The sequence below is a fragment of the Diuraphis noxia genome, unplaced genomic scaffold, assembly GCF_037042655.1.
Source record: "Diuraphis noxia isolate RWA-SAM2 unplaced genomic scaffold, SU_Dnox_SAM2 contig0003, whole genome shotgun sequence".
In the NCBI taxonomy this organism is placed as follows: domain Eukaryota; kingdom Metazoa; phylum Arthropoda; class Insecta; order Hemiptera; family Aphididae; genus Diuraphis; species Diuraphis noxia.
This window is the reverse complement of record NW_028301713.1, coordinates 77519140-77547127: the sequence shown is the minus strand read 5'-3', so window position 1 is coordinate 77547127 and position 27988 is coordinate 77519140. Positions and strand designations below refer to the sequence as shown.

General features: G+C 28.4%; 2 protein-coding genes across 3 annotated transcripts; one reads left to right on the top strand and one right to left on the bottom strand.

Annotated features, from left to right (window-relative positions):
- Positions 1 to 158: 158 nt before the first annotated feature.
- Positions 159 to 27885, bottom strand: Gbeta13F (guanine nucleotide-binding protein subunit beta-1). Of its 2 annotated transcripts, none has more exons than XM_015519600.2 (9): positions 27531 to 27885; positions 10830 to 10926; positions 6273 to 6418; positions 5681 to 5851; positions 5488 to 5610; positions 5302 to 5431; positions 5169 to 5240; positions 4822 to 5038; positions 159 to 3190 (listed from the first exon to the last, which is right to left on the bottom strand). In XM_015519600.2, exons 2-9 carry the CDS (start codon positions 10884 to 10886, stop codon positions 3084 to 3086), a joined length of 1023 nt encoding a protein of 340 aa, XP_015375086.1. In that variant the 5' UTR covers positions 10887 to 10926; positions 27531 to 27885; the 3' UTR covers positions 159 to 3083. The 2 variants fall into 2 exon arrangements, with proteins under 2 accessions (XP_015375086.1, XP_015375087.1); XM_015519601.2 differs by lacking the exon at positions 27531 to 27885 and adding an exon at positions 18398 to 18849.
- Positions 3868 to 4388, top strand: LOC149057784 (uncharacterized). The gene is made up of 3 exons (XM_089221779.1): positions 3868 to 3986; positions 4045 to 4156; positions 4215 to 4388. Exons 1-3 carry the CDS (start codon positions 3868 to 3870, stop codon positions 4317 to 4319), a joined length of 336 nt encoding a protein of 111 aa, XP_089077905.1. The 3' UTR covers positions 4320 to 4388.
- Positions 27886 to 27988: the final 103 nt, after the last annotated feature.

Below are 27988 nucleotides of genomic sequence, written 5' to 3'. Positions count from 1 at the left end.
GTAAGTTTAATAGGTCACCTGATGTATTAAACTAACTGATTTATGATTTTTGATAAAATCTATGTACTTTACAAATAAGGTTAATCACTGCTTGAAGAAATTAAAATTTAAAGAGTGCTCTAAAGGTTATTTTTAATCATTTAATCATTGGCAACATGTAAAAAGCATATTGAATAACACTTAACATATTTGAATATGTTAAATATTTATTTTATTTTTACCATGACAAACTTATTACACTTACATTTTAAAAAATAAATAAATAAACGCAATAGCGATAAAAAAAAGGAAATAAAAAAAATACAAGACACTATAAACTACTTGGTTTTTAGTGTTTTTTCCTTTTGGCAATAAATTAAAAATTAATAATGATAACTTAACTTATAATTAATTAATATGATTAGAAATTCGACAAAAACAGCGATATTCTTTTGACTGCAATATTTTTTAAATATTTTTTCCTTATTTCCTTAATAGTTATCGTACAACGATAATTTTAAGACCTTATCTTTACGTAAGTCCTAAAGTTGTAATATTTTATAATTATAATTTATAATCATAGTAAAAGTACCTATATGATACAGTGTGTGACATCAAACTGTTGCCGAAAAAAAAATTATAATTATAATTGTAAATTATGTAATTTCTATTTTATATTTACATAATAATATTAGATGGTAAGATGTAATCCTATTGATAATTTTTTTTTAATTATAAAATATACGTACTATAGAAAAAATTCAAAAAATGACTGCAACACACACTCAAAAACAAAAACAAAATGAAAATAGAACACAAAATCATTACAATAATCGTTAAGATTCTCTAAGTACTGAATGTATTAAAATGTTTACAAAGATGTTTGGTTAAGCAAAAAAATGTAATTATAAATTTGATATTTTGTACATACTATTAGTATTATTATTAATAAATCTATATATATATATATGTATGTATAAATATTTTACACACATGCATATAAATATACATTTTTTTTGTTTATTCTTATGTAACTAAAAGTAAAATTAATACTTTTAATTAATTTTATATTTTGTATGTTCATAAATTATTATACAGCTGATCATTCAAGTTGAAAAAAAAAAATATTTTCTAACATTTAATCATTTGGTTGTTGACAATTATCATTGAATTTAAATATTATATTCAATGATTTTTATTTTTAATAGAAATAATTAGTCTTTTAGGAAAAAATATATATTTATAAAAATATTAAATCATAAAACTAAAAAAGGTTTCTATGTCAATAATTCTTTAGGTATTAAGATAAAATGTCTGAATCAAATAGCTAATATATTAGAACACAAAACATGGTATAGTATACAGGTAATGCATATAAAAAGTCTTACTTTATGTTTAAGTAACCCAAAAACAATGTATATGAAGATTAGATAAATTGAAATAAGACATTCTTATAAACATAAATTACAACACTTCCATGAAAGATCTATGTAAGACTTAATAAACATTCTGCCTTGCATTGATACATTAACAATTAAATTATCAGATTTATAGGAAAATGCAAATATTAAATGTTATGTGTAATTCGCCATAAATATGCATACTGAGTGTTAGCTATACCATATAAAATTATAAAGAAACTGAAAATATTACCACCACCATTATTATCAGTAAGAATTGCGGGATGTTCAATGGTGTAGGTAAATCCATTTAGGGAATCAAACATTTATTTTAGTAATTCGTGGACATTTAAAGAATTAAGTAATTAAATAATAATAATAATAATAATAATAATAATACAAAATAATGACCACTATTAGATATAATATAGTGGCAAAACTTATGGTTTTATCAGATTCATAAGGCTAAAATAATGGTTTTGTTTACAAAGTAACAATAAAATTAATATTAATTAAAATTAACTATTCAATGAATGCTTGACAGTTTAAAAACAACACAAATAACTCACACGTATATTTTAATAGGTATAAATGCTTTTTAAAAAACTGGTTATGTAATATAAAAATGTGTATGTGTGCGTTAGAATGTAAAAAAAAAATTGTAAAGTAAAATATATATTAAAAGAATATTGTTTATAATAAAAACCAAAGATGTGTATGATCAGAGCACAACCCTCATGAAGGCCGTCCGTGGTGTTACAAAATGTTAAGACGATTCTAAATATTTTAAGAAGTTGACCTCAATTTTCAACCCAAAGTTCTTCACTTATAAATGAAAACACATCAAGTGTAATAATTAAGTATAAATGGGTATCAGCAAGGAGAAATAACTGACCATTGCATTGAGAACAAACTGTAGTAGATCAACTTCTTATGGTAAAATAACGCCATTATTTTAAAAACCAACATCGGTGTAAAATCTAAAATTTCTTGGTGAAAATAATATATAGTTCAGATTTATTTGAAAAATGCACACAATTCTGATTATATATTTTAACTCTAAGAACTAAATTTTAATATTATACACAAGATTTAATTTACTAGTATTTACACAGAAAAATATATAAAGTTGTTTTTTGTTGTTTTAAAAATTATTTTTAATATGAACACTCGTTAAAAAACTTTTTAGGAATATAATTTTTTTTTTAGCGTTTTATAACTTTAAATACTGATCTATTCTAGTTATATGACTTAGATATAAATATTCATAATTATTTTAGTTTGTTTGTATGTAAGTATATTATATGTATATATACACATCTGTATATTATAATATGTTGTAAAATATAATTATTAACACTACGTTTCCATAGATAGTTTGTGTTGCCACGGTTTTGTTTTTTTGAGCACCTAAACAGCCGCGGACACTTGTCCCAAAATGCGCGAAACGGAAGACCTTCAAGTCGGGTGATATTGGATTTTGAATAATGCAACTTAGAGATTACTTAAAGTGATAAAAACAAAACATTTCATTTCGCGTGAGTGGTCCCCCGTTAAGAAAAATGTTTGAACTGTTTTTTACTTAATTTGGTTTTTTGTTGTATTTTTATTGATTTATTTATTTAGCTGTTTTTTGGGGTTTTTTTTTTTTGTAATTCAGGGACCGTTTGGCGTTGACTTCATAGGTCTCATCAGAGGGCCAACTCAGTTCCAAATACGTAAAAAGCTATCCCAAGAACCGGTAGCAACAGCCATGCCATCTTCGGTTACTCCCAGGCAACTGACTCGGTTGTCATGACCAGCCAATATACCTAAAATAAAATACAAATAATTGAATGTCATTTAAAAATATAAAACATTTTAAATAACACAATTAAAATAGTTTTAGGACAAAGGATGTATAAAATACATTATTACTAGGGGATGAGATAAAAGTTATGTCATTTCAAAAGAATCAAAAAACACATAAATAAGTTTTATTTCATTTCATTTTTATGATACTTTAACAGAACATCCAAATAACCAAATTATGATAATATTATTATTAATAATTTTTCACTTTCAATTTCACTTTCTACTTTGTTGATCTAGACATTTATTTTAAAATATAAGTTTTATTAAAGATTACTAATCTAGGGTTACAAAGGTAATAATAAATATTGATAACTACTCAGTTAATTTATTGCTAACATAATGATTATAGATTATTTATCTTTCTAGACAATTTTATCTGTATCTTAGTTTACAACTAGTATACATGCAGTTTTATAAAATAAATTATTATAAATTTGTTACAAATTTATAAGCTAAACAAAAACTTTGTGAACCATATTTCAATATTTGTATTCACTTATATATTTCAGATTCAAACAAATTCCTAACTGCTAGAAGACTTTAGTTTTAATCATAAGATATCAAATTGCTTAGTTACAAATATTATTGTTTATTAAATATCTAAAATTGAATGTTAATCATAATATTTTATAACATGGCTAGAGCAAATGTATCTGTAAGGGATGATCAGAATTTCAGAAGTCGCTGTGAGCAAGAACAAAAAGCTTTTGATGATTGGCCTAATAAGTGGGAATGGTTATTAGAAGAATATAAGTAATACTATAAGAAATTGTATATAACTTAGTTATTAATATATAATTAAACATAATAGAAAAAGAAATGAAAAATTAATCGCAGTAAATAAAAATGAAATGATGAGAAAGGGAAATTTAAACACGGATCTTAGAAGTGTACTGCCTTTTCCTAACACAACATCAAGAGAAGTACATAATTAAAAATATTGTGATCTAATATATGATGAGATATTTATTATTTATTTAGATTGGTTGGTTATCAAGTAAACAAGAATTTCAATTAGAAATTTTTGGGCCATATGTTATACATTTACCAATTGAAATAAAACCAAATTACAAGAATGATTTATAGGTACATATAATTAATGTATAATTATGTGCTGGAAAATGAGGGAGTACATCTGGGAAAATAAATCCCTACTATTTGGGATACTGAAAAATAAAAAATAAATATTTTTATAAATTATTTATAAATTTAAAAGGTTTTAGATTAGGAACAATATTATAATTATTATTTAATAAACTTGCAATACCTAACTATTTTAGAAATTAATAAGATTAAACAAAAATTATAAAAATACTGAAAAATCATATAAAAGCAGATAATAGCAAATCTTATTTACTGGAGCTACTTAATGATAAATTATCAAAAGTAAATTTTAACTTACAATGTAAATTTAAAAATATTATTACCATAGTTTATTTTGAACTAGATGCAATATTGAGTACATAAATATTTATTATCTTTTCATTTAAACTATAAAGATACAATTAGATTTTGGGTTTTGATCCTAAATAATTGTTTATTGAAATTTGTTTTTATAAGTATTAACTTAAAATAAGTTGTAACTAACCGGCACGTTCAGCTTTCATTGAGTCCCAAACATTGCAGTTGAAATCATCATAACCTGCCAATAGTAGACGTCCTGATTTTGAAAATGATACAGATGTTATGCCACATATTATATTGTCATGTGAGTACATGGCTAATTCTTGGTCAGACCGAATATCAAATAAACGACAGGTAGCATCATCTGAGCCAGTAGCAAAAGCATAGCCATTCGGGAAAAACTAAACATAAAAACAGTAAAAACTTTTAAAATTGTGAAATCAAGGTTTCATATGAGTATAATATTATAATATAAAATTAGTAAAACTAGTATGAATTTACTTAAAAATTATATAGCAAATAATGAATTACCGTGACAGCATTGATATCAGATTCATGTCCCGGGAACGTTTGTTTGCATGTTCCATCTCGAACATCCCATAACTGAAAATTAAATAATTATATTGAAGTTCTATTTTATTTGAAAACAATAAAATATAAATACTTTTGCTGAAGCATCACAAGCTCCTGATACAAATGTCCGCATATCAGGTGACATTGACAGAGACATAACATCGCCAGTATGCCCAATGAACGATGAACACTGTTGGCCAGTTTCAATATCCCATAATGCACTATAGCATAATAGTTATTAGAAAAAATCAGATGTAATTATACTTAAAATATTTACCATGACATATCTCCAGAGCTAGTTACAATTTGGTTATCATCAAGGAATCTACAACATGATAAGTAACCTGTGTGCCCTGGCAGTTCTCGGCTAACTCTTACATTACCTTCTCTTGTTTTTAAACTAAAAATATTACAATTAACAAATATAAAATCTCATTTGGCTTATATTATTAAGAAATTAGATAGCATACCTATAAATTGAACATATGTTGTCTAAGCCACCACAAGCAACAAAACTGCCTGATGGGGCATATGCACACGTCATCACCCAGCTAGACCTAAGTGGTATGGCGTGCACCTTGTTTGTCGTATAGCTGTCCCATACGATAAGCTTTCCATCTTGTGAGGCTGATACTAGATTTCTGGAATGAAATTGTTAAATACACAATAAGATTTAAAGATATTTAATTTATATTATACATAGGGGTTTCAAATAAATGTTATACAAGAAATAATGAAAATAAACAATTTAATATTTTAGTAACAATTTTACATCTTCTTGTACTAGTAAAAGTAATAGTATTCATAGTATTTTTTAAGTCATATCAAACTATGAAGTTTTTTTAAAAGAAAACTATAAATATTAATACCAATACCAATACACAAATGTTGTTAAAATATAACATTTTTTTGCTTTTAAAATAATCATAATTTTTAATTTGTTTATAAATATGACACAAGTTACGGGTCTATATAAGTTTTTAAAATTACCAATTCTGTTATACCTAAACCTTAATCCATATTAATACATATGGATCTATTCTATCAAACTACTTTAATTACCGGGAGTCAGAACCCCAATGCATGGCATATATTTTGGCGAGATGTCCACGGAGGGTACGTCTCGTTCGCATTTGTATCCGGCCGACCGGTTCCATGCTGGTGGTTGCTTGCGACAGACTTGTGTCGCACGCTGCTTTTCTTGCATCCTATAATACAATAAAATTTTGAATCAAACCCTAGTTTAAATATCAGTGCTATTGTTGTATGTGTAAATAATATAAAGCATTTCTGTTAGAAATAAACGTTTGAATTTTAAAGTAAAAATCAAACGTACAATGATTAATGTACTCATCAAATACATTTTTGAAGAGTGTTAGTATTATAAAACATATAGTATATAAATATAATACATTTTACATACAATATACATATCATTATTTATATTCAATATAGGTACATTCTAATAAAACTCTATTTAAAGACCAGTGAATACATATAAGAATATAATTATTTTCATTCTGCATTCTGCATTGCGTACATGCACCAAAATATATTAAACAAGTATCTACAATGCATTTGAATAACAGATAATGGTTTTAATTAAGTAGTATTATAGAATATTAAAAATATAACAAACATTGGATTTTATTTATTTATTTAATAAGTACAAATTATGCAATAAAAATACAACTAGAGGAATCATAGAATAATTTTTATTTGTCTGAAAGGAAAGTATTAAACGTTGGAGATATTATACATAATAAGTAAGAAATAATAAGTGGCCTGATGTGGCACGGTGGTTGTCCTCCATCACAAAATGTATTCTGAGCACCGACCAATGTCCTTATAGTTCTCGGATAAGTGACCACCCGGTTTTTTAGTGAAAAATCTTTGTCACATATACACGTATTCAAACCAACTATATTCCCCGCCCGCAGAAAAAACCAACTTCACTCAACGGCCTGTCACCCCGGATTAATTAAAAAAAAAAAAAATAAATACACAAATAATAACAATTACAAAATATAATAAGTTCTTTAATTTTTAATTTTTTTATAAGCCTGTACATGTCATAATTATTTTACATCTTAAATTAATTGTATAAAAGTAGACTATCATCTTAACATAATCACAAAAAACAATTAAAAGGGCGTTTTCGTATTCGTGATGTCATATTATATTTTTATAATTAAAATATAGGTACTATTATGAATATTAAAATTTAGAGTAATAACTAATGACTAATAACATAAAATTATTAATAATTAAGTGTAAAAAAAAAATTATGATTGGAAGTTGAACCGATATATTAATATATTATAATAATAGAATAACAGATGTACTTAATATATAACAAATACCTATGTGGCAATGTATATAACAATAATAAAACTAAGTATGATTTAAAAGTTAAATTTATATCAATTGATATCAAATTTTCAATAAACACGTATAATCCTCAACCAAGAATTTTTCATTCGAATAAATAAAAAAAACCCAACTAAATACACGATCAATTTTTGGGAAATTAATTAGATTTGAGTCGAGGATACGCTGTCCAAGTATAATATTAATATAATATATTTAAGTATAAACTTAGTCTCGTATACATCCAGACACCCGCGTATATATCGATTATTACACAGGACGAACAAGTGAACGTAGGCGATGCAGTGGCGTATAAATGATTTTGTCATGTGGGGGAAGGGGCTAGCTGGAGGAATGGTTTATTTTTTAACATGCACTAATTAATTATTAAAAATATAAATTATAGAGCTGGTCTATCCCCCTTTACCCTCCTGATTGACCACCACAGAGGGCCTCTGTCAGAGGCGATGGTTGATTTTGTATCGCTATCGGATTTTCCCATACGGTTAGGCTCCACGGATCAAAAATACGAAGAATAAAAACCTATAGGTGATTTCATTCGGTGAAACACCCTCCTGTTTACAAAATATGTAGACAAGGTTTTATCATCATTTTTCAGAAAGGGGCAAATTGGCCAGTGTGAACGATCCCTCGTCGAGCAGTTATAGTCAAACAACGACGGCGGCGCACCCGCGCGAGACGGCGGCTACACGCCATATTGATCGACGGGCGAACGAGCGCGCGCGCGAGATGGTCGCAACGGCGGTGGCGGGCGATGGAGAAGAGGTCGTATGCCGCCACCGTATACGAGAGCAGATACGGGCGATGGGGGTAGAGTGGAGTGGCGGGGGGAGCGAGACTGCCGGCCGGCTTCGCATGACCCCTTCACTGGCCACCACCAACGACGACGATGACGACGACGCCGCCGCCGCCGCCGCCGTCGTTCTTCTCCTTGCGTGTATAGCAGCCGTATTATACCGCACCGCAAAAGCTCTCTGTACTACGGTACACGCACCGCTACCTCCTACGCTACCGACTGCTTGATTCACCAAGCGTGCGCCGACTTGTAGACGTGTGCGTGCTGTATATATGCGCGGCGTTGGCCACACAGCCGCAGTGTAAATTATTATATTTGTACACATAAAATAATGCCGATGTGTTTTAATAGCAGCTCCACGCTTATATATAACCACGGTAATATTATACAGGGTGATTTTTTTTTATCATCAAACTAGCGCGGCGGGGATGGTACGGTTTACATTTTTAACTCTCGAGAACCGCTGCCATACTCGTTTACACATATTGTACAGTTGTACTTGTACACGATTCGAATAGTTACAATCGGCTTCAAAAGTAAAATAAAAGAAAAAAAAATGTTTAAATCCCATTACTATGTAACCATCGTCTGAATAAAACGTATCGTCCTATCCCTAGCTGTATTATATATCATGTGTGTATATTATAAATGTTAAGTGTGCGTGCGTGTGACGGTTACGAGTGTTACCGACTTACGAGCGGATCTCGAGAGCTAGCGCAACACGTGATCGCACGAATGCGCGATGGGACGAACGCGTTTTTGACTGAGAACTGAGACATAACATATATTATAATATTTATCGACACTTAGATTGCAAAATATATTTTATAAGTTATAATACACTGTCGTTTTTTTTTGGTTTCCAGCACGGTTTACTCATTTTTTATAATATCATATTGCGACGACAGCAGGGAAATATTGCAGAATAACTGATATTATTAGTATAATAATTATAATGCTCATTATAAGGACAGGCCAAATTATAAATATGAAAAGATTCTAAACATGAAATAAGATTTTTATAAAAATTAATCAAATTATCATGTCAGTATGTTATCCAGTTAGTATTAAGTCGGGCCATGGCCTTAGTGGTCAGACCCGTAGTTTTACCTATGAATTAATGCTATAACGTCAGTGGTAGTGATGAGAAAATATCAAAATATTTCTTTCCGTGTTCAACGGCAGATTAGAATTTACGATTATTATCACTATAGTTGTTACTTTACCCAGCGCACGTCCAATTTAAAGGTTTCAGACCACCACACGTCGTAAAAATATTGTCACGTTGTCATCGCGACACGGAGATTAAACTAAATTCAACATCAACCCGCCGTAAACATATTGAACCAAGAGTTCATATTTAAAAATTAAAAACAATTCAATATTAATCATGATTTTTTTAAACAGACGAACAAACGACATTTCGAACATGCTACACGCCGGCTACACAATTATTAAATGTATATGTATATATTAAGTTTGAAAGTGATTAAAATTCATATCTGATTTACATTACATAATATAATTTCAAAATCATACCATTTATTAAAAACGTTACATGATATGCAAACACTAAATCCTGTATATAGTGTCATACGAGTTATAACAAATTATAGCATTTTTGATGAAATGATATATTAAAATTATATTATGTTTATTGCCTAAACACAGTACAAGTATTCTAACAGCGAACGTTCAAAAGATTTAAAATTGTTTAGGCACTTTGATCAGATAAATATAAGTTTTCCAAAATAAAATAATGACATACCTACACATCGAACGAGATCATAAGAGTTTACTTGGAGTTCTTGGTGACCTGAGTGCACTTATAGTAATTTTTAGCCCTAAAAATTAAGACCACGAGCCTGGACCGCTTATCTTACATTTTTCTATAAAATATGGGATAAAATTATTCCGCGTTATTGTATAATGTACTTCCGTTAAGAATCATCGTTTTGGAACGATTAAGTCTTCAATTTACACAACAATAAATGACTGCAAATGCTGATGTAGATTTAGTAATAAATGAATTCAATAATTCACGTAGGTAATAAACGTCTCTTAATCTCTTATAAATTGTATAATACATTAACATTGCTTAGCTCGGTAAAAAAAGGTCAACAAATACTGTAAGCATCACCATGAAATTCAGGTCTGCGAACGTTTATATTATGAACGATGAGGTAATAATCAAACATCATTTGTAATGTGTTGTGTTCTTATTTATAAAAAAAAGTACCTTTGGTATATTAATTACAATAAAAAGATTTTTAAAATACAATACAAAAATAAATTCATCAAAAAATATTTGTAGTATTCATTTTGACATCAACACTCTTGAAATTAAGTATATACTATATTATAGTATAACAATATTAGAATAAAATATGTTGTATAATAATAAATTATTAGACTTATTATTAGATACTTACTCGAATGGCATTTTTCAGCGTTTCAGCCTCTTGCCTTAGTGAGTCCAGTTCATTCATTGTGCACGGCTAGGGCCTCCGGTCTCGACCGACACAAATGCTAAAAAATAATAAGTTGTCAGTCAGTCATTATGTAAAACATAATTATAATGCACTGATAATTTTGAAATGTAATATATTGAATTATTTAAAAGTATTTATATATAAATAATTACAATTTGCCATTGCAAATTACACATAGTATTAAATTGTTATGTATACTGAATATACTATATATAGGTGTATTTAAAATGTATACGCAATTTTATTTATATAAAGTAATAAAATACATTAACACGTCGTTTAAATTATATATTTTATGATATAACAATCAAGAATTGATTGAATATCAACCCATGCAATAAGAACGCATGGGTACTTTACAACGTTCAAATGTCAGAATGAAAATGATGTATTGCGGTGATTTACTCAATCTCTTCATTAATATAGTATAGTTATAAAAAATATCTATTTAAAAGTCTGAGAACCAATGCAATCAACTTGTTAATCTATCAACACATGCAATTGACAGGATGAAGTGTAGCATTAACTACAAGCGAAATTGACTTCCGTCAATAGACCACACGGTCTATGAATACATTCCAGCAGGCATGATAATAGGTTAGGGAGAGAACAAAATACGGATACGTGACGTCAATTATCAATGAGTTTATAATTTCATGTGTAGTTTTTCAAGGCTCGGAACATTTTGCACGAGCATTCAACGAACAATAATTCACTAATTTCTTTTAAAATCCTAATTTTTAAACAATTATAATTATTGCAATTATTTAGTAGATATTGTGCACACCTTTATACATTACTAGAAATGTAAATCTAATAGGTTATTTTAATCAATTATTGTTATCTTTACAAGACACTAAACAAATACATGAATTAAGATAAAAATATTGTTATTTATATTATACCTTAATATAAACAATATGTATTTGAATCATATAGGTATCCTACCTTATGTAATTTATGATATTTATCAAATATTAAATTGTATAAACAATATGAATAAAATTGAACTGTTAGAGAAATAATTCAGGTTTTAGACTAAACATAATATATTTCAATAATTTTTTTATTTAAATGTATAACTCAATTTTTTTTATAATTTTCTCTATTATTACATTAGATATAATGACGTCATAACATTACAACTACACAGTTCCTACATACAGCATTTTCTACTTTTTAACAAAGATAATACGTTTTGTTTTTTCATCATATTCACTTTATTTAATGAATAAGATATTATATATAGATATGGATTTTATAATGTATAAACATTTATTACATGATTGAATTTGCATCTTGCTTACAATATTAAATTAATAAAACTCAACGATTGTTTGTATTATACACAGGTACCTTTCATAAGTTGCAATATCGTAAGTGTGTATATAATAGGTACAGAAAATTAATTGAATTATTATTATTAATTCCCCGTTGAATCCCTTGTTAACTATATTATATTGTAGTATCGCTATGGTGATTTTTACTGGTGACCGGATTGGTATAACCACGACAATCCCGGTGGACGATGCGTGTACGACGGAGTCACGAATGACCTTCCCGAAAGTCTGTGCGACAACTGGCATTATATAATAATTATTTTAATTTCAAGACACGCGGACATGGGAAAATAATAATAATTTCTCTGCACATAAAAAATAAAATAAAAGGGGCAAAAATCCAAGTCCTCGGTGCATGATTAACTCACGCATTCTGGAGTAAGGGGGGTAAAGCGCAAGCGCGAAGCCGATCGATCAACGGGCGCAACGCCGCGTGCTTGTTTTACCCAACCCGCCGCCGGCCGGCATCATCACACTCATGTGTTCGTACTTACACACGCGCGCGCAGGCGTACGTCTCGCCCAAGAGCGAACGCACACGCGCCACACACACACTAACTAGAATAATTATGCAAAATGTAATTATTTGTTTTCATTTTGGATATAAAATACTTAAAACTATTATAAGACGAATATCGCAATATATGTATATGATTATTTCAAACGTTGGTGAACAATGAAGATTTTTATTACACAAGATCGATATTATGTCGTCTATAATATTATGTTTAAACATTTGAACTGTCATTGTTGTTAGACATTATTTAAAAAAAAAAAAAATATTTTACTCTATAATAATTGGGTTCATTAGGCGATCTAATTATAAGTTAGTAAAATCAATTTTCAACAAGTATTAATTTAAAATCCATATACTTAATAATGTTTATACTTCACCTGTTCATCCCAGAGTATTTGTTCGATTTATAATAGTAAAATTAATAAATGTAGAATGAAATTAATTAAAATAAGCGGATAATATAAAACCCAAATCTAGGTGTCTCAATTCTTGTATGTTGTTAAATATAATTATTTATGGCTACCAAATTTATACATTTATTAATTCATCCCAACTATGCTACAAAATAGATCGACAATCGTAAAACGTAATATCAATATATTTTAGACATGCACAATTGTACAGCGAATATCTCCATTGAAGTACACAAAAGCATTCGTGTTCAACTTAATGTCAGTTAGTAGCAGTATGAAACACACGTTTGCACTATTGTGTAACAAATAAAAACATCAATATCAAAAATGATAATTCATTTTACTTTGTTGTCAAAACATTTAATAATAATAAATAATAAAGTGATGCGTTATGAAGTTATAAGCCATTTATGATATTTTAATACAACAAACAGGTAAAAATTATTAGGGATTATCTAAAATACATATTATGGGTATATGTGACACACACAGCGTCTTATATAGTTTACTTTGTTGTGATTTTGTTCTTATTCAAAAACATTTGCATTTATTATGGAAATAAGTCGATGACACGATTAAATGAAACACCGTAATCACTTAACTTACGACGGAAATAATATACGAGATTCAACATTGTTAAGAATTTATATTTTATAGTTTACAATTAGTAGAGGCGGAATGACATTCTCTCCAAACGCGTTTTTACATGCGTCAAACTATAATGAAAGCAGTATTTTTTATATTGGCCATATGGTCGAGACATTTATAACTTTATTTATTTCAAACTGAATACTGATACTAAATTAAAACATTCTTATACGCCTATTGTAGTGGAGGATATGGGGGTATTAATATGGGAAAAAAAATATACACATTAATTTTTAATACTGAAAATAAAATTTTAAAATCTGAAATACATTTTTTTTTTTAAATATTCAAAACAGTCAATTTATAAATGATTAAATTTGCTGATGAGAAAAATGTTAATTGAAAGATCATTTATAAGTCAAGTAGTCCATTTTTTTAAAAATTTTTAAATCTCATTATTTTTATAAAATAAAGTTTTCCAGTAATAAAAATATTTTAAATTCATAAAGTATAGATTTTTTAAATAAGGTACTTTAAAACATTTGATAATATCTATTTTTTTAAAAGTTAAATCTTTAAAAATTAATGAGTTACCTACTCAAAAAAATTAAAAATATATAAAAATAATAAATCGCTTTACTTAGATAAATGTTTTAACAGTCAAGTTTTCTTAAAACCCAGATTAACAAATTAGCTAAAGCAAATTTTTAATTTTTTTATTTCCAGTACCTATTAAAAAATATAAACAATAAGTTATAGGTACTATACATATAGTCCAACGCTAACAAATCATAAGTACATATAAAAGTTAAAAAATATTGATTAGAACAAAAGTTATTTAATTTATCAGATCTACCTACCTGTTATACCTTGTATAATAGTTGTATAATCCTAAACTCTGTGGACGTTTCTTAAACACAATGATATATTATTTAATAGGTAAAGACACACCAGTACACCACCATGCATATATATCATAATACAATATATATACAACAGGTATCCGTGCTATAAGAGGTGCCACTAAATATTTCAGCTGGATGAACTTGGATTGTTTATGTGGCATCAATGTCGCCGAATTACACATTTTGAGGACATAACGATAACATACGTATGCTTATATGTTTTAACATTTTTAGTGTGTTAAGGCATTACCCGGACTAATACAACTTACCACTTACCTTTTTCTTAATATAACATTTTGTACAAAATCCTTTTTTACAGAATTGATCCAAAATGTGAGTAAGTCGAAATTTACAAATAATCTGAAGTTTTTAACTACTTTTAAACCATCATATAAATTTTTTACTCTAGATATCTATGATATTATTAAAAAACTATAAGTTCACTACAGAGAAAATGTAATTTAACATTATTAAATAAACCGTTTGTGTACGTAAACTAAGGAAATGCTTGAATTGGAAAATATTTATAAGGAGGCCGTATATAAAAAAAATAGTGTCCCTGAATTTATAATTGTCTTATTGACGAGGATATAATAATTAGAATAGATACTCAAAATTAAAATCCTCATATTTCTTAAAATATAGAGACTCCATCACACCTCAATTCGAGCACTGGCCGAAAGGGTTAGACATCTTACATTTTCTCAAAATGTGTATTTCGTTCCTCCTTGTCATTTTCTGACTACTCATTTCAATCCTATAGCTGAAATATTTAATATCTATACAATAATATGAACGCGGCATAATAATATTATGCAAAGATTTGTACGTATGTAGATCCATGACTAGCTGAATAATTCCTTCAAACAAGACGCTTGGTCATGTAGTCCTACGAGTTTTCGTCCATGAAAAAATACGATATAAAAGTGTCAGCGGAGACAATATTGTCGCAGATTACGACTTTAATATTACTATCATAAATATTATAACATAATATGACTATATTAAGTGCTACCTATAATTATAATATTATTTCACGGACATCATAACTCATAAGACACTCTATGATGGGTCGGGGTCGAGGGTAGCGCATATGAGCGTGGAACCGTACAGCGGAAAATACGACGAATTACACACGGTAAACGGTATACCACAATATTGTGGATGGTGGGCGGGAGGAAGTATTTGACCAGTCGGCCACTCTTTGTTTTACATACCCGCGCGTTGCTGCGGCGTTGTCTTTCCGAGGCGGCTAGTACCGTCGTCGTCATATCCGTAAAGTATAGAACATATTATAAACGCACACGCAAGCACATATATATCGTACGCGCCAAAGGTCAACGTTACCGTCGGGGCGCGGATGTTGCCGTGGCGACCGCCCGACGTTTCCTCCGGGGTACACCCACCGCGTGTGCACCGTGAAGGCGACACGGCACGGTGGTGTTCTCTCGCTCTCTTCTCCCCCGCCACAGCGAAGCAGTTCGACAACGCCTTTGACACCACCACCGGGAAGATGAACGATGACACCGAGTCGTTGTCATCGTCAAAACAACAGTGAGAGAATCGAAAACGCGCGAAATTAATAACTGCAGTAGGTTGAGCGGTAATTCTAAAGTTCGTTAGGTTAGGTGATTGGGACGTTGACGATGACGGAAGAAAAATACTAGTATAATATCATAATAAAATCGAACAAGGTATAGCAAGTAGTTCCGCGATGAATATTTTGTTCTTTAGGCGGTACGATAAAAGAACGTTATTAAACGTTAAATAGTATTTTTTACGGTATGATTACTAATTAAAACTACATAGTTACATGCTTCTAATCCTTAGAATATACATTGTTATATTATTCATAGAAGGAGCAAATATGGACAGCGAGCTGTGAATAGCGTTCAACGTTCTAGCTAATGCATTTCTTTATTCAACTCATGGCGGTATTTATCGTCAAATCCATCACCACAATTATTGATAACACAGCTTTGGGCACAATCACGATCACAAATAAACGAATCTGGTAGTGTTCCACTGATTACGAAGATGCGACAATCATTGTCAAATCTATTCATCACTATGTAACCACATGCGATATGAAGATACAAGGGCATTACAATGATATTTGCGTGGAGGCAATGGGTAAATCCCTCCTGCCAGGATAAGTTAGGTTGTCTAGGTTTTAATAGTGTGTTTATACCTCCGTATTAAGAATGATCTAATAAGTGTAAGTTATGTACACTAGAATCTGATCGCAATATTTTAATTTCCACGGGCACTACGATATTCGAATCGACAGGTAAGGGTGATAATTGAATAATTATTAAAACATTTTTAGAAGCATGTAGCCGACAGTAAGTCAGGTAGGATGGGTAAGTCTCCCAGTAACAAATTATATTATTAGGTATATATATCATCTCCACGAGATGCACTCTGAATTATCGACATTGGATTATACACCTATATAAGTTAAGCATATATGATGGTAGTCGGTAGGTAATATTAGGTACAAGCAAAGAATTTGCTATAAAGTGTTAACAAAATTCCTTCGTTCAGGGTGACGACTGTCATAATTTTTTTTTTTTACAATTTATCCAAATACATTCACTTTCATCATGGATATAATCCGATGAATGACATCAATGGAAAACTTTACCCTCACTAGGGTCTGACAATGGGCAATTAAAAATATTACGAACTATAGGTGTTTAGTATTAACCATCATATAAATTAATGAACAGTAAATAAAACAATATTAGTTATTTTCAGGGGTGTTACTGATGTGTGGTTTCCTCTGATCTATTCATGTTTTATAAACAAGAACTAATAATTCGGTATTAGTTAATGTTTGACAACGTATACTTAAGAGCAACTATATAATACTATGAATTGATTGTTGTTGCGTAACCTCACAGGATTGGTTATACGAAATATGCTTAGTTAAAATGAAATAGTTGTGCTAGCTCAATACCTAAAATGTCCAGTTTTAAAATATGTTATCAAATTTACTAATGCTATTATAGTTTCAACAACTTTTTTGATAAATACTAAGCAAGCTCATAATGGATGATAAGAATTTATAAAAAATTATGAAAATTATTATTCAACTGCAACCCAAACCCAAACATATTATTAATCTTATAAGCTGATTTTTTATGAATAAAGTGTAAAAAAGTAAAACTTATTTTCGACTACATTTATTTACAATAATATAGCTTATAAATTATAATTCACGAAGCTAACCAGTATTCAATTGACATGCTACATCAATAAGCGAATAAACAAAATCTGAATAATAATTAACTTATTTTAATAATTTATATAGATGCATAAATATTGAATTTACTATTGTATATGTTTGAAAAAGGATATAGTTAGCATGGTTAAATTTAGGAAATCTCTTCTAATTTTACTTTTTTACGGTAATTCTTCTAGCTGGGTACGTCACAAAATATCTATACCAATTTTTTTTCATAAGAACCACAATATTAAAGAAGTTAAATAATTAATATTATATACTTATAAAGTGAAACTTAGAAATTTCTCTTTGTAAAGTAGATATGTTTAATGTAGCGTTTTTAATGACGCACAACTGCATTAGGTATTCTAAGCATTTGATATGGAAATCTATTTTTTATGTTACAATAGTACAATATTATATGTTACAAAATAGCATATTATCACAAATAATAGTTAATACAGTCTTATAGATAGTATACAGTACACTGAATTATATTATTTTTGCTGTTACTCACCTCAAGATAAATCAAATATTTAAGGTCAAGACATGGATGTATCCGTCAGGTTAAGCAGTAGGACGTATATATCCCGAATACACGTTTCATTAACGGTTGCTAGACATCGTGTTATAAGTGTTTATAAGATCACTAAGATTAAGGACCTTATTATCTCGCGTGTACTGGTAGCGCACTGTTATCGCACAACACCCCTTTCAACATCGTCGTAATATATCGCGAAACCAATGAGTTGAAAAACGATGGGTTAAATGTTGGGTGATTTATCTAAATAAAATAACGCGCAGACATCAATCGCTGGTAGGTAATTAATGTGTACAAAAAATTGTTATAACGTTTAAAAGGTAATATTACAATATTATAAAGGGTTAGTGGTGAACAATTTAATGAAAAATATCGCATCGGTTGCTGTTGTATTCATTCCTATACGAACCACGCCCAACGCCGTACTGACTGCCTGTCGAGCGCGGATGTAAAGTTCCATCGCAGCACGCTAGAGCTTTAGGAGAGGTTTTCGCAGCGCTGATCACACAACGCTCATACAATACCCTCTCCCTAATTTCGACATTTACTCCTTGGTCCCCTACTACACTATGAAACAATGGTAAATAGAAAAATTATATTTTAAACGGCCTTTCAATCAACATGTTTGCTACGATCATATATATGTATATAATATGAAATATCTATAATATGGTATATAAAGATACTCTGTATTGTTTTTTAGTATGAATATATAATTTAAAAATAAATATTTGTATCTGGATGGAAACTTTAAATAAGTAATATCTTACTTTAAAACATATCATATTATTATAGATATTTAAAGCGTTCTACCTTTTTTTAAAGTTATTTAACAGTAATTTATTAAGTTCTATATACCATATAACTAACTGTTGAAGGCATGTGTTATCTACACAATTACATATATTTACATTCATCGAATCAGTTTAATTAAAAATAATATGTATAATATATTATTACTAAACATAAAATAGAATGACTTATGAAAGGTATACATAAAATAATAAAAATAATAATATTAGCAACTCGTTCAAGATTCAAATTAATTTCAACTAAAGCATTGGATCTTTATATTTTAAATTCTTACGACAAAAATCAAAATAACTTAGCAAATAATAGCAAAAATAAAATTTTTATAATATATGAAGCTTTGTGAATCATGATATCGTAATACCCCGAATTCTCTGGTTAAGAACTAATAAGAAATCTTTCTACCAAAACCAATAATACAAAAATAAATTAAATTAATAACACACTGAAGTTTGTTAATGTTGTTTCTCGAGTGTAATATGAGAAAAACAAATTCATGAAATATAATAATAATTAATAAATTATTGGGGAAATCAAGATACCTTTATTATGAGAATAAAAAAAATGATATTTTTTTTCCGAGTAAATCTTGTGAATTCAAAAACTATAGTAGATTGTTTCTCATTCAGAACATACGGCCATTCATTTATTTTCTTCAATAAAGCAATAAATTTATCTAATCGAAATAAAATAAATAATTTGTATAACCAATTTGTACCTCGTATTATCAAATTTTATTTTATATCAATAGGTTATGTATTTTATAGTATTAAACAATTTATAATTAAGATATCATATTAATATATGAGTAACTTAACTCTTATAACATAGTAATAATATTGAAAAACAATTTACTGTCCATAAAAAAAGATCTAAATAATTTTGTTTTCAAAGTTTATTATAGACATAGGTACCTACGTTATATTACTAATAATTTTCTGATGAAGGTTTACTTCAATATAGGTATTGTGTACAAAAAATATAAAAAATCATTTTCATATCAGTACCTATAAGGTATTAAGGTAGACCGTTTCACTGTTTGACCTGGTACATTTCTAAGTTTTAAAAAAAGCAACTAATACCATGATACTGTATTGCATGGATAAATAATATGGTCTTTATATTTCTTAAAGCACATGATAAAACAATTGATTTCACATAGACAACTCTCAAGAATTTATAAATTAAAACCGAAATTATAACGATGGTAATTAATTAATAAAATATGTTTAATATTTTTCATGGTATTCATTCTTAGAGGAAAAATAAGAACAATACAATTACATTCAACAAATGATCATTTTTAATTAACATAAATAAAATAAACCAGATAACGCATTATTTAAAAAAAAAATTGAAGTGAGAATTTTTATTAACTTATAGTGTCTTTTCTTGGTATAAATATTTACTCAATTTAGAAATTAAAACTGTAAATATAATATACCAGAATATTTAATATTACTTCCTGCAGTTGATACATAACATATAGGTACTTGGTATTAATTACCCCATAATTACTAGATACATATATATTAGTATATTGTAAAATGATGTAAGTATAAAACTATAAACCATCAATTGAATTTTGAGTCCCCTAAAATCTACTTGCTAATCTAATACAGAATAACTCTGAGAATAACTACTGTGAGTGTTCTCGATTACGTTCAATTGTAGTAATAAAAACGTCGACCACCGGTACTGTTGCCGGTTCAACCGCGACACCGCGTCTTGACGGGCGCAACACGCATGAGCTTTTAGATTGATCGGACTCCCCACCATTAACACAACCATTGAGAGGGCCGGTGGGCGCTGCTGATTACGAGGACACCTACTGCTAGTATACCGACCTCGCAGACACGATATAATATACAATCAGAGGAAATGGTAGACTGGATTCTGGAGAGGACACGAAACAATACATAATATAACCATCATGTTTATTAATAATTATACGGATAACAGTATAATTTATTATATATGATAAAATAATAAATGATAATTCGATTATATTTTAGTATAATTATTACTTATACTATAGTGTACTTTATTATTATCACTTATACTTTATAGTATAGTGTACCTTATAATTTGAATTAGAAAAATTTATTAAATTCGTTTTTATAATAAAAATTCAATTTTTTTAGTATTGTATTATGTTACTATAATCTAAGAAAGTGAACATCAACACTTTAAATTAAGGTTACCTTACCACAAATCATAATAAATATGACTAATGACAACCAGTTGACCAAATGGATCAAATAATTTTTACTTTGGGTTAGGTTACTATTTTACTTGGAAAATAACTAAAATATTAATAAATTAGGTATATAAAAGCGATTGCCGTTATCTTTTATTTAATATATTAGGAATGCAATTTATAACACGAAAAAATGTTTGCTATTAATGAAATACATATAAGTATAATATGAAGAATGGACGAAAATATATAAATAATATGGGATTATATTTTTTTTTTTTTAAATTTTTTTTATGAATACCCTCGGCAACATGGGCCATTGGGTTTAACGTGAGAAATTATTAATATAAAGGGGGAAAAAAAATTACATGAATTGTATCTATATCTAAATTAAACTAAATTTTGGTAAGAAGATTGGCGGCTGTGATGAATTGTATGATGTTGGTAATGGATTGAGAATTGTTGTTCAATATTTCTGAAAGTGATGATTCGGGTAGGATGAAGCTTGTACGGGTACTGAGATATGTTCGGCAATCGGTGAGGATGTGTTTAATGGTTACTTGAACACCGCAGGTTGTGCATATTGGAGGTTCTTCCCTGGACATTAAAAAACTGTGGGAGTTTTTTGTGTGTCCTATTCTCAGTCTGGTTATTATTACTTCAAATTTTCTTTGGATTTCGAAGGGAAATGTCCAATTGTCCGTGTTATGTTTTATGTGGTTTAATTTTGTGTAATAAGATGTCCACTTATGATGCCATCTTTGTATGGGATTATATTATTATTGAATAAACATGAAATACTTATTTGATGAAGGCATTTAATTAAGTCATACAAGACGTGGAGAATATTTTGACCACTATTTAGTATTTTCACTTAAGTTGTCATAGAGTATTGCAGGCGTTGGGGCGTATATACATTTTTTATTAAATTGGTAAGCACTAATGACATTTTTAGTAGAAATTTTAAGTTTCAATTAGTTATTTAGTAATTTTATTTAAATTAATAATTACTGTTCACTATGTGCTATGATTATGGATAGAAAAAATAGACCGAGAAACATCTCTAATAGAATTTATTTAAAGGCAAAAATTTGATATTTTACTATTTAAATATACAGTATACACAATATACGACATTTATATACGTGCCCTTTAAAATGATTGAATAACATATGGATAGAGTGAAAATGGTTCGTTTGATAAGTGATTACAAAAGAAGACATCCGTCCAGTTTTTTTTTTCAGAAATACATTAGCAAAATAACGCTGAACACAATTACAGGGTCGAAATAATACAGTATCTCGAAAATTGACGTTTTTTTTTTTTACATATTTTTTGAAGTCACTGTAAAATAACACTTTTAAATTCAACAAACATTTGTTGTATGTAGTAATACACCAAGACCAAGCCGATAGCCATGAAGAAATGCAAAAAAGTATAGATACCAGTAAAAAACAAATGTAATTTTCAACAACCTAATTAAATCCTTTTTAATCTAAACAATTATTGAAGAGAAACAAAATTAGATTTGATAAAATCCTAGTTAGATCCATTATACCTACTTTATGCTAGTGAAGTTGGGAGTATGAGCATTTATCAAATCGCCGAAGGACGAATGTTAGCTATAAACATCTGAGATGAATAGATGACCAAAAAGATAATCTAAGGTGGTTACGAATAAGACCAAACAAAGTAAACACTTACTATGTAAGTATTTAAAGATACGTCAATACACTCGATTCTAATATAGTGGGTAGACGCTAGAGCAAGAATTATTGATAGTGGCGAATATGGAGTTACGAAATGAAGACCAAATAAATTACGACTTAGGAGGAGGCCTAGACAACTGTGGTAGGGTCAAATAAAAAAGATCTTAGTAGAGTTGATAGTTGAACATAGTGGGATTGACGTCACATGGAGAAACGTGGAGATGTTGTAAAAGCAAATATGCGCTATTTACGATCTCGAAAAAGCCTAAAACAATTGTTAGAAAATAACTCAAATATTTTAAAAAAAAAGTATGATTTTGTTTCAAAGATGTTTTAAAAACGTTTGTGTTACGTTTAGATACACGTGGTACTCATGATAACAAGGGAATATAGGTATATAAATAGAACCACTAAGTAGTAAGTATCCACAGTGAAAATATCTGCGTCTGGCAGACATTATATTATGTTATAATGTTAAAACTTTATAGTTATAATATTTTATACTCTAATTTGAATATTTCTAAGAAATTTAACAGCGAAAAAATTAGATTGCAATAAAGATGATAATGTATACGCTAAGGGGAGAGTGTAATTACATAATTAGTGATGCATTTAAATGGGGAATACATTTACTGCACATTAATTTATGTACAAAGTTATACGAATAATTTTACTAATGGACAAAAGTAAAATAAAATTTATAACCTATATTAATTATTATTTCATATTTATACTTCACACGCAAAAAAAGACCATATATTATTCTATAGTTTCTATATACAATTTTTAACTGTTTTAAATTCGTAAGCTATCTTATCAATTACTAATAATTATTATCTACAAAAAATATGTAAATAATTATTATAGTACAATATTATAGGTGTCTATAAATATTATTTATATGTATTTATATACATAATAATACTATTATATTTACTTTTTATTCAACACTTTAAGGGACTCTAGTTTCACACAATATTGTGATTTTGAAAGAATATTATTATCAATAAAAATTTGATATAACACATTATTTTATTCAAAGATATAATGATATTATTAAGTATAATTTTTTTTTTCACCATATCCGTGTATACTAAATTACTATGGCTCCAATAGGAACACATAAGTGACGAATGATGAGCAATGAACACTCTGCCACAAATTTTTGTTAAAAATATGGGTCATCTCAGGAAATGTTTTTTTATAAATGTGTTTGACAGCAATGTTTTTTCTCAAATTCCATTTGTCAAAATACGTTGAAGATAATTTTCTTTACTTTTCTATTTGATAATTTATCATTCTTGTATCGCATTTAGAAAAATCATCAGAATTTTGTACAAACATGATGTACAATAAGTATGTAGACTTTAAGGGTTAGGGACTGTTAGGGGTTTAGGGGTGTTCAACATTTCCACTAGTATAGAGTAGTACTGAGTGACATACCTATTATAATATTGCATATAATGTTATAACTTAAGAATTTTGATATATTAATATATTTATCAAACATGTTTAGGTTATTCATTTATTCGATATTCATAGCTAGTTATAAACAATAAACATTTATAAATGTTTATGTAACTATTCCTTTATCAACGTATCTTCATTTGGATAGTAACAGATAGTAATACCTTCACATATTATATATTTTTTATTTATTAGTATTTAGTTATGATTTTTGAATGTTATTTTTTTTTTAATAGTTATAACATATTGACATATTGTGTTATATCATAGAATCCTAATTATGCAATTAACAAAATACTTATAATCAAAATTTACAATCATTTATGTATTGAATTAATTTAAAAAAAGGCTAAAATCAATTTTAATTTAAAAAGTTCTCGTTCAATTTAACTTTAATTATTTAAAAATATTACAGAGCAAAGTTAGGGCTTTCATAACATCAATTATAAACATTATACCTAGTTGAAACCATACATAGTTTAATACATCATACAATATAATAGTGTAATATGAATACATTTTTTTACCAAATTTAACTACAATTAGAGATAACAGGTCGACATGTTTTATACTAAAATTATTAACCATTATTCACAACATCATTATACCATAACACTGGGGTTCAGAAATAGCCAACTGAAAAAAGTGTGTTTCACTACCTATTGTGTCGGTTCTGTTTATTTACATGTTGGTAACAAAATATTGGTAGTAAATCAACAGATTGTAAATATTTAACTCCACATAACACTAAACAGTGAGAAGTAAATGCAACTCAATATCATTTTAATTTTGAAAAATTCTGTTCCATTAAAAGTTAATTCCAAACATACCTTACTATGTTTAAATAATACTAACTTTGATCTTAACATTAATCTATTGCATATTACATAATACAAGATTATTATTATTTTTGTCCAGGTAAAAAATTCTAAAGGTATAGCGCACCAATTACATGAATTCTTAATATGGATTATACCCCGGATTATACGAATAATAATGTATTATAGCACATAATGTTATCACGGGATAGCTAAGTAGATAAAAATACAATTGAGTAGGTGATGCAAATGTTAAATAAAAATCTACATTAGGATGACTGCCTTGGTAATAAATTTAATTAAAAGTAAATGACAGGGATCAAAAATTAAGGATCTGACTTTAATGTAACAAAAATAAAAAAAAGTATGAATAGAGACTTTCTCAAGATGTGATGCACACAGGAGTAGAGTTGAGCGAAAATAAATAAACTAATAAGTACATATCTATACCTAATATTTATTATGATAAATTGATAAACAATATTAATTACACTTATAGGCATTGCAACCAGTATCTAGCATCTTGATATATAACAGAAATTATGGTTTTATTTTTAATTTTGAGCAAATGCAATATTATTTATATTTTATATAATTTTACTCAATAAACATACCTAATTTTTCATAACAATTATTATACATTACTATAACTTTTCATGGCATAATTAATAAATAAACCATACAGTTCAATATTAATTTTTAAATTTTAAATAAAGCCTAAAGGATAATTAATGATTATGTTAAGTAATAAGATTTAGGTTATACTATATAGATACAAATAAAATGTTATAACTATTAAGGTACCAGGTACCTATCATAATTCATAACATATCAATTGATGCAAAAAGGAAGTAACAATGAGGAATAGAAGTATAATTGATGAAACCAATATCATGTCTTTATCATACGTTATTATAAACCTTCATCTATACTTACATAAAATTACTCAATTCTAAAATATTGTTAACAAAAAAGAGTTAATATTAAAAAGGAAAATTTTCATCAGAATTTTTTACTTGTTAAAATAATTATCCATTGATAGTTTTTAATATTTTTAGTTGGTATATCAAATAAGCTATATTCTAAAAAAAAAAAAAACAATTCACGCGTTTAAAGACGTACCTACCTACTAAGTAATATGTCAAATTAAAGAAAATTCGTCTCAGCAGTTGTGCTTGTACTATTTAATACAATACTGCATATCAAAATTGAAAAATAAATCATAACAGTTAATTAATTGATAGGGTGACATACTTGAATTTTCTAAAACATAGTTCATCATTAAAAAATAATCTATTTTATGTACCTATTACCTACCTATTTAATATTCTAAAATATGGTCATATGACAGAACGTTTAGTACCTAACTATATAATAATATAATACTAATAACCAGTATTAATTTGTTTATTAATAAGTACTTAAATCAATATAATTATTTATAAATTGTTATCAAAACTACTTATTACAACCCACCAATATAATTTATTAAATTATATACTCTTGAGAACCTAAATCATTTTTAAATATTTAAATGCTTATAACGTTAATTTTTAGTATAAAATAAGTTATTAAATAAAAACTGTTGATAAAATAAAATATGTGGGTAGCTATCAGCAACTAAATATTTCTAAAATTAATACAATTAATACTTGTTCATAAAACGATAATTATTGAAAATTATGTATTTTGTTTATGGATATAAGCAAATAAAACTTACACATACTAATGAAGAAACACCTTTGAAGGGCTTTTATCAATGAGACAATATTTTAAGTTTGAAAGTTGGACACAGTATAGGGTAGCGACTAAACATAATTAGGTTCTGTGTAATTAAATTATACAATGTGTACATTGAATTAGTGCACTGTGCCTATTAGTATCTCCAAGGGCGTCCCGAAAACTTCAGACTATTAGGTCTGGCGTTACCGTAATTGACAGTATGCGTTTGTAGATACACGGTTCGCTGTCAGCCCGCCATACAAGCACCGATACATTGCTTATCATCCAATTAGTGCACTATGTCTGCGTTCTAACCGCCTAACCATACCCTAGTTATAAGCAACTAATTTTAATTATTATTACTGTTATTAACTAATGCTCACCCTTGTCCGTGTATTGTATGACACTATTCAGTCCGGCCGAATCCTTGATGTTCCTGTAAAGCACATTCACGTCGCTCACGCACTTGCGATACACCGAGTTCCACGGCCGACACGCAGAATGCCAAACTCAAGACGAACCCGGACGGACGACTTGCACAAAGTTTTCGGCTAAGACGGCGCACTGCACATATTACTTGAGTAACGAGACGCGATTTTCTTAATTCGCTTTTACTCTTACTATTTTCAGTATTTTCTCTTTCTCGCTGTTTCTCTCTCTCTCTCACAATTTTTTTTTTATCGAATTAATAATAATAATAATAAAAAAAAAAAATTATTCTGTGTGATACGCGCCGCGGCACGAAGTGATAAAAATTGGGTGCGGCTTCCGTAGAGGACTCCACACTCCACTCGATCGCTTCGCTGTTCTGGCGGGCGGGCGACGTTATACCACCACTTCA

Excerpts from the sequence above, each read along its gene's own strand:
- LOC149057784 (XM_089221779.1), top strand. The coding sequence starts at position 3,868 with ATGGCTAGAGCAAATGTATCTGTAAGGGATGATCAGAATTTCAGAAGT. Across the intron at positions 3,987-4,044 it reads TGGTTATTAGAAGAATATAA|AAAAAGAAATGAAAAATTAA; the intron begins GTAATACTATAA and ends TAAACATAATAG. Across the intron at positions 4,157-4,214 it reads CTAACACAACATCAAGAGAA|ATTGGTTGGTTATCAAGTAA; the intron begins GTACATAATTAA and ends TTATTTATTTAG.
- Gbeta13F (XM_015519600.2), bottom strand. The coding sequence starts at position 10,886 with ATGAATGAACTGGACTCACTAAGGCAAGAGGCTGAAACGCTGAAAAAT. Across the intron at positions 5,432-5,487 it reads AGCTCTGGAGATATGTCATG|TGCATTATGGGATATTGAAA; the intron begins GTAAATATTTTA and ends ATTATGCTATAG. Across the intron at positions 5,241-5,301 it reads CTTGTGATGCTTCAGCAAAA|TTATGGGATGTTCGAGATGG; the intron begins GTATTTATATTT and ends TTTAATTTTCAG.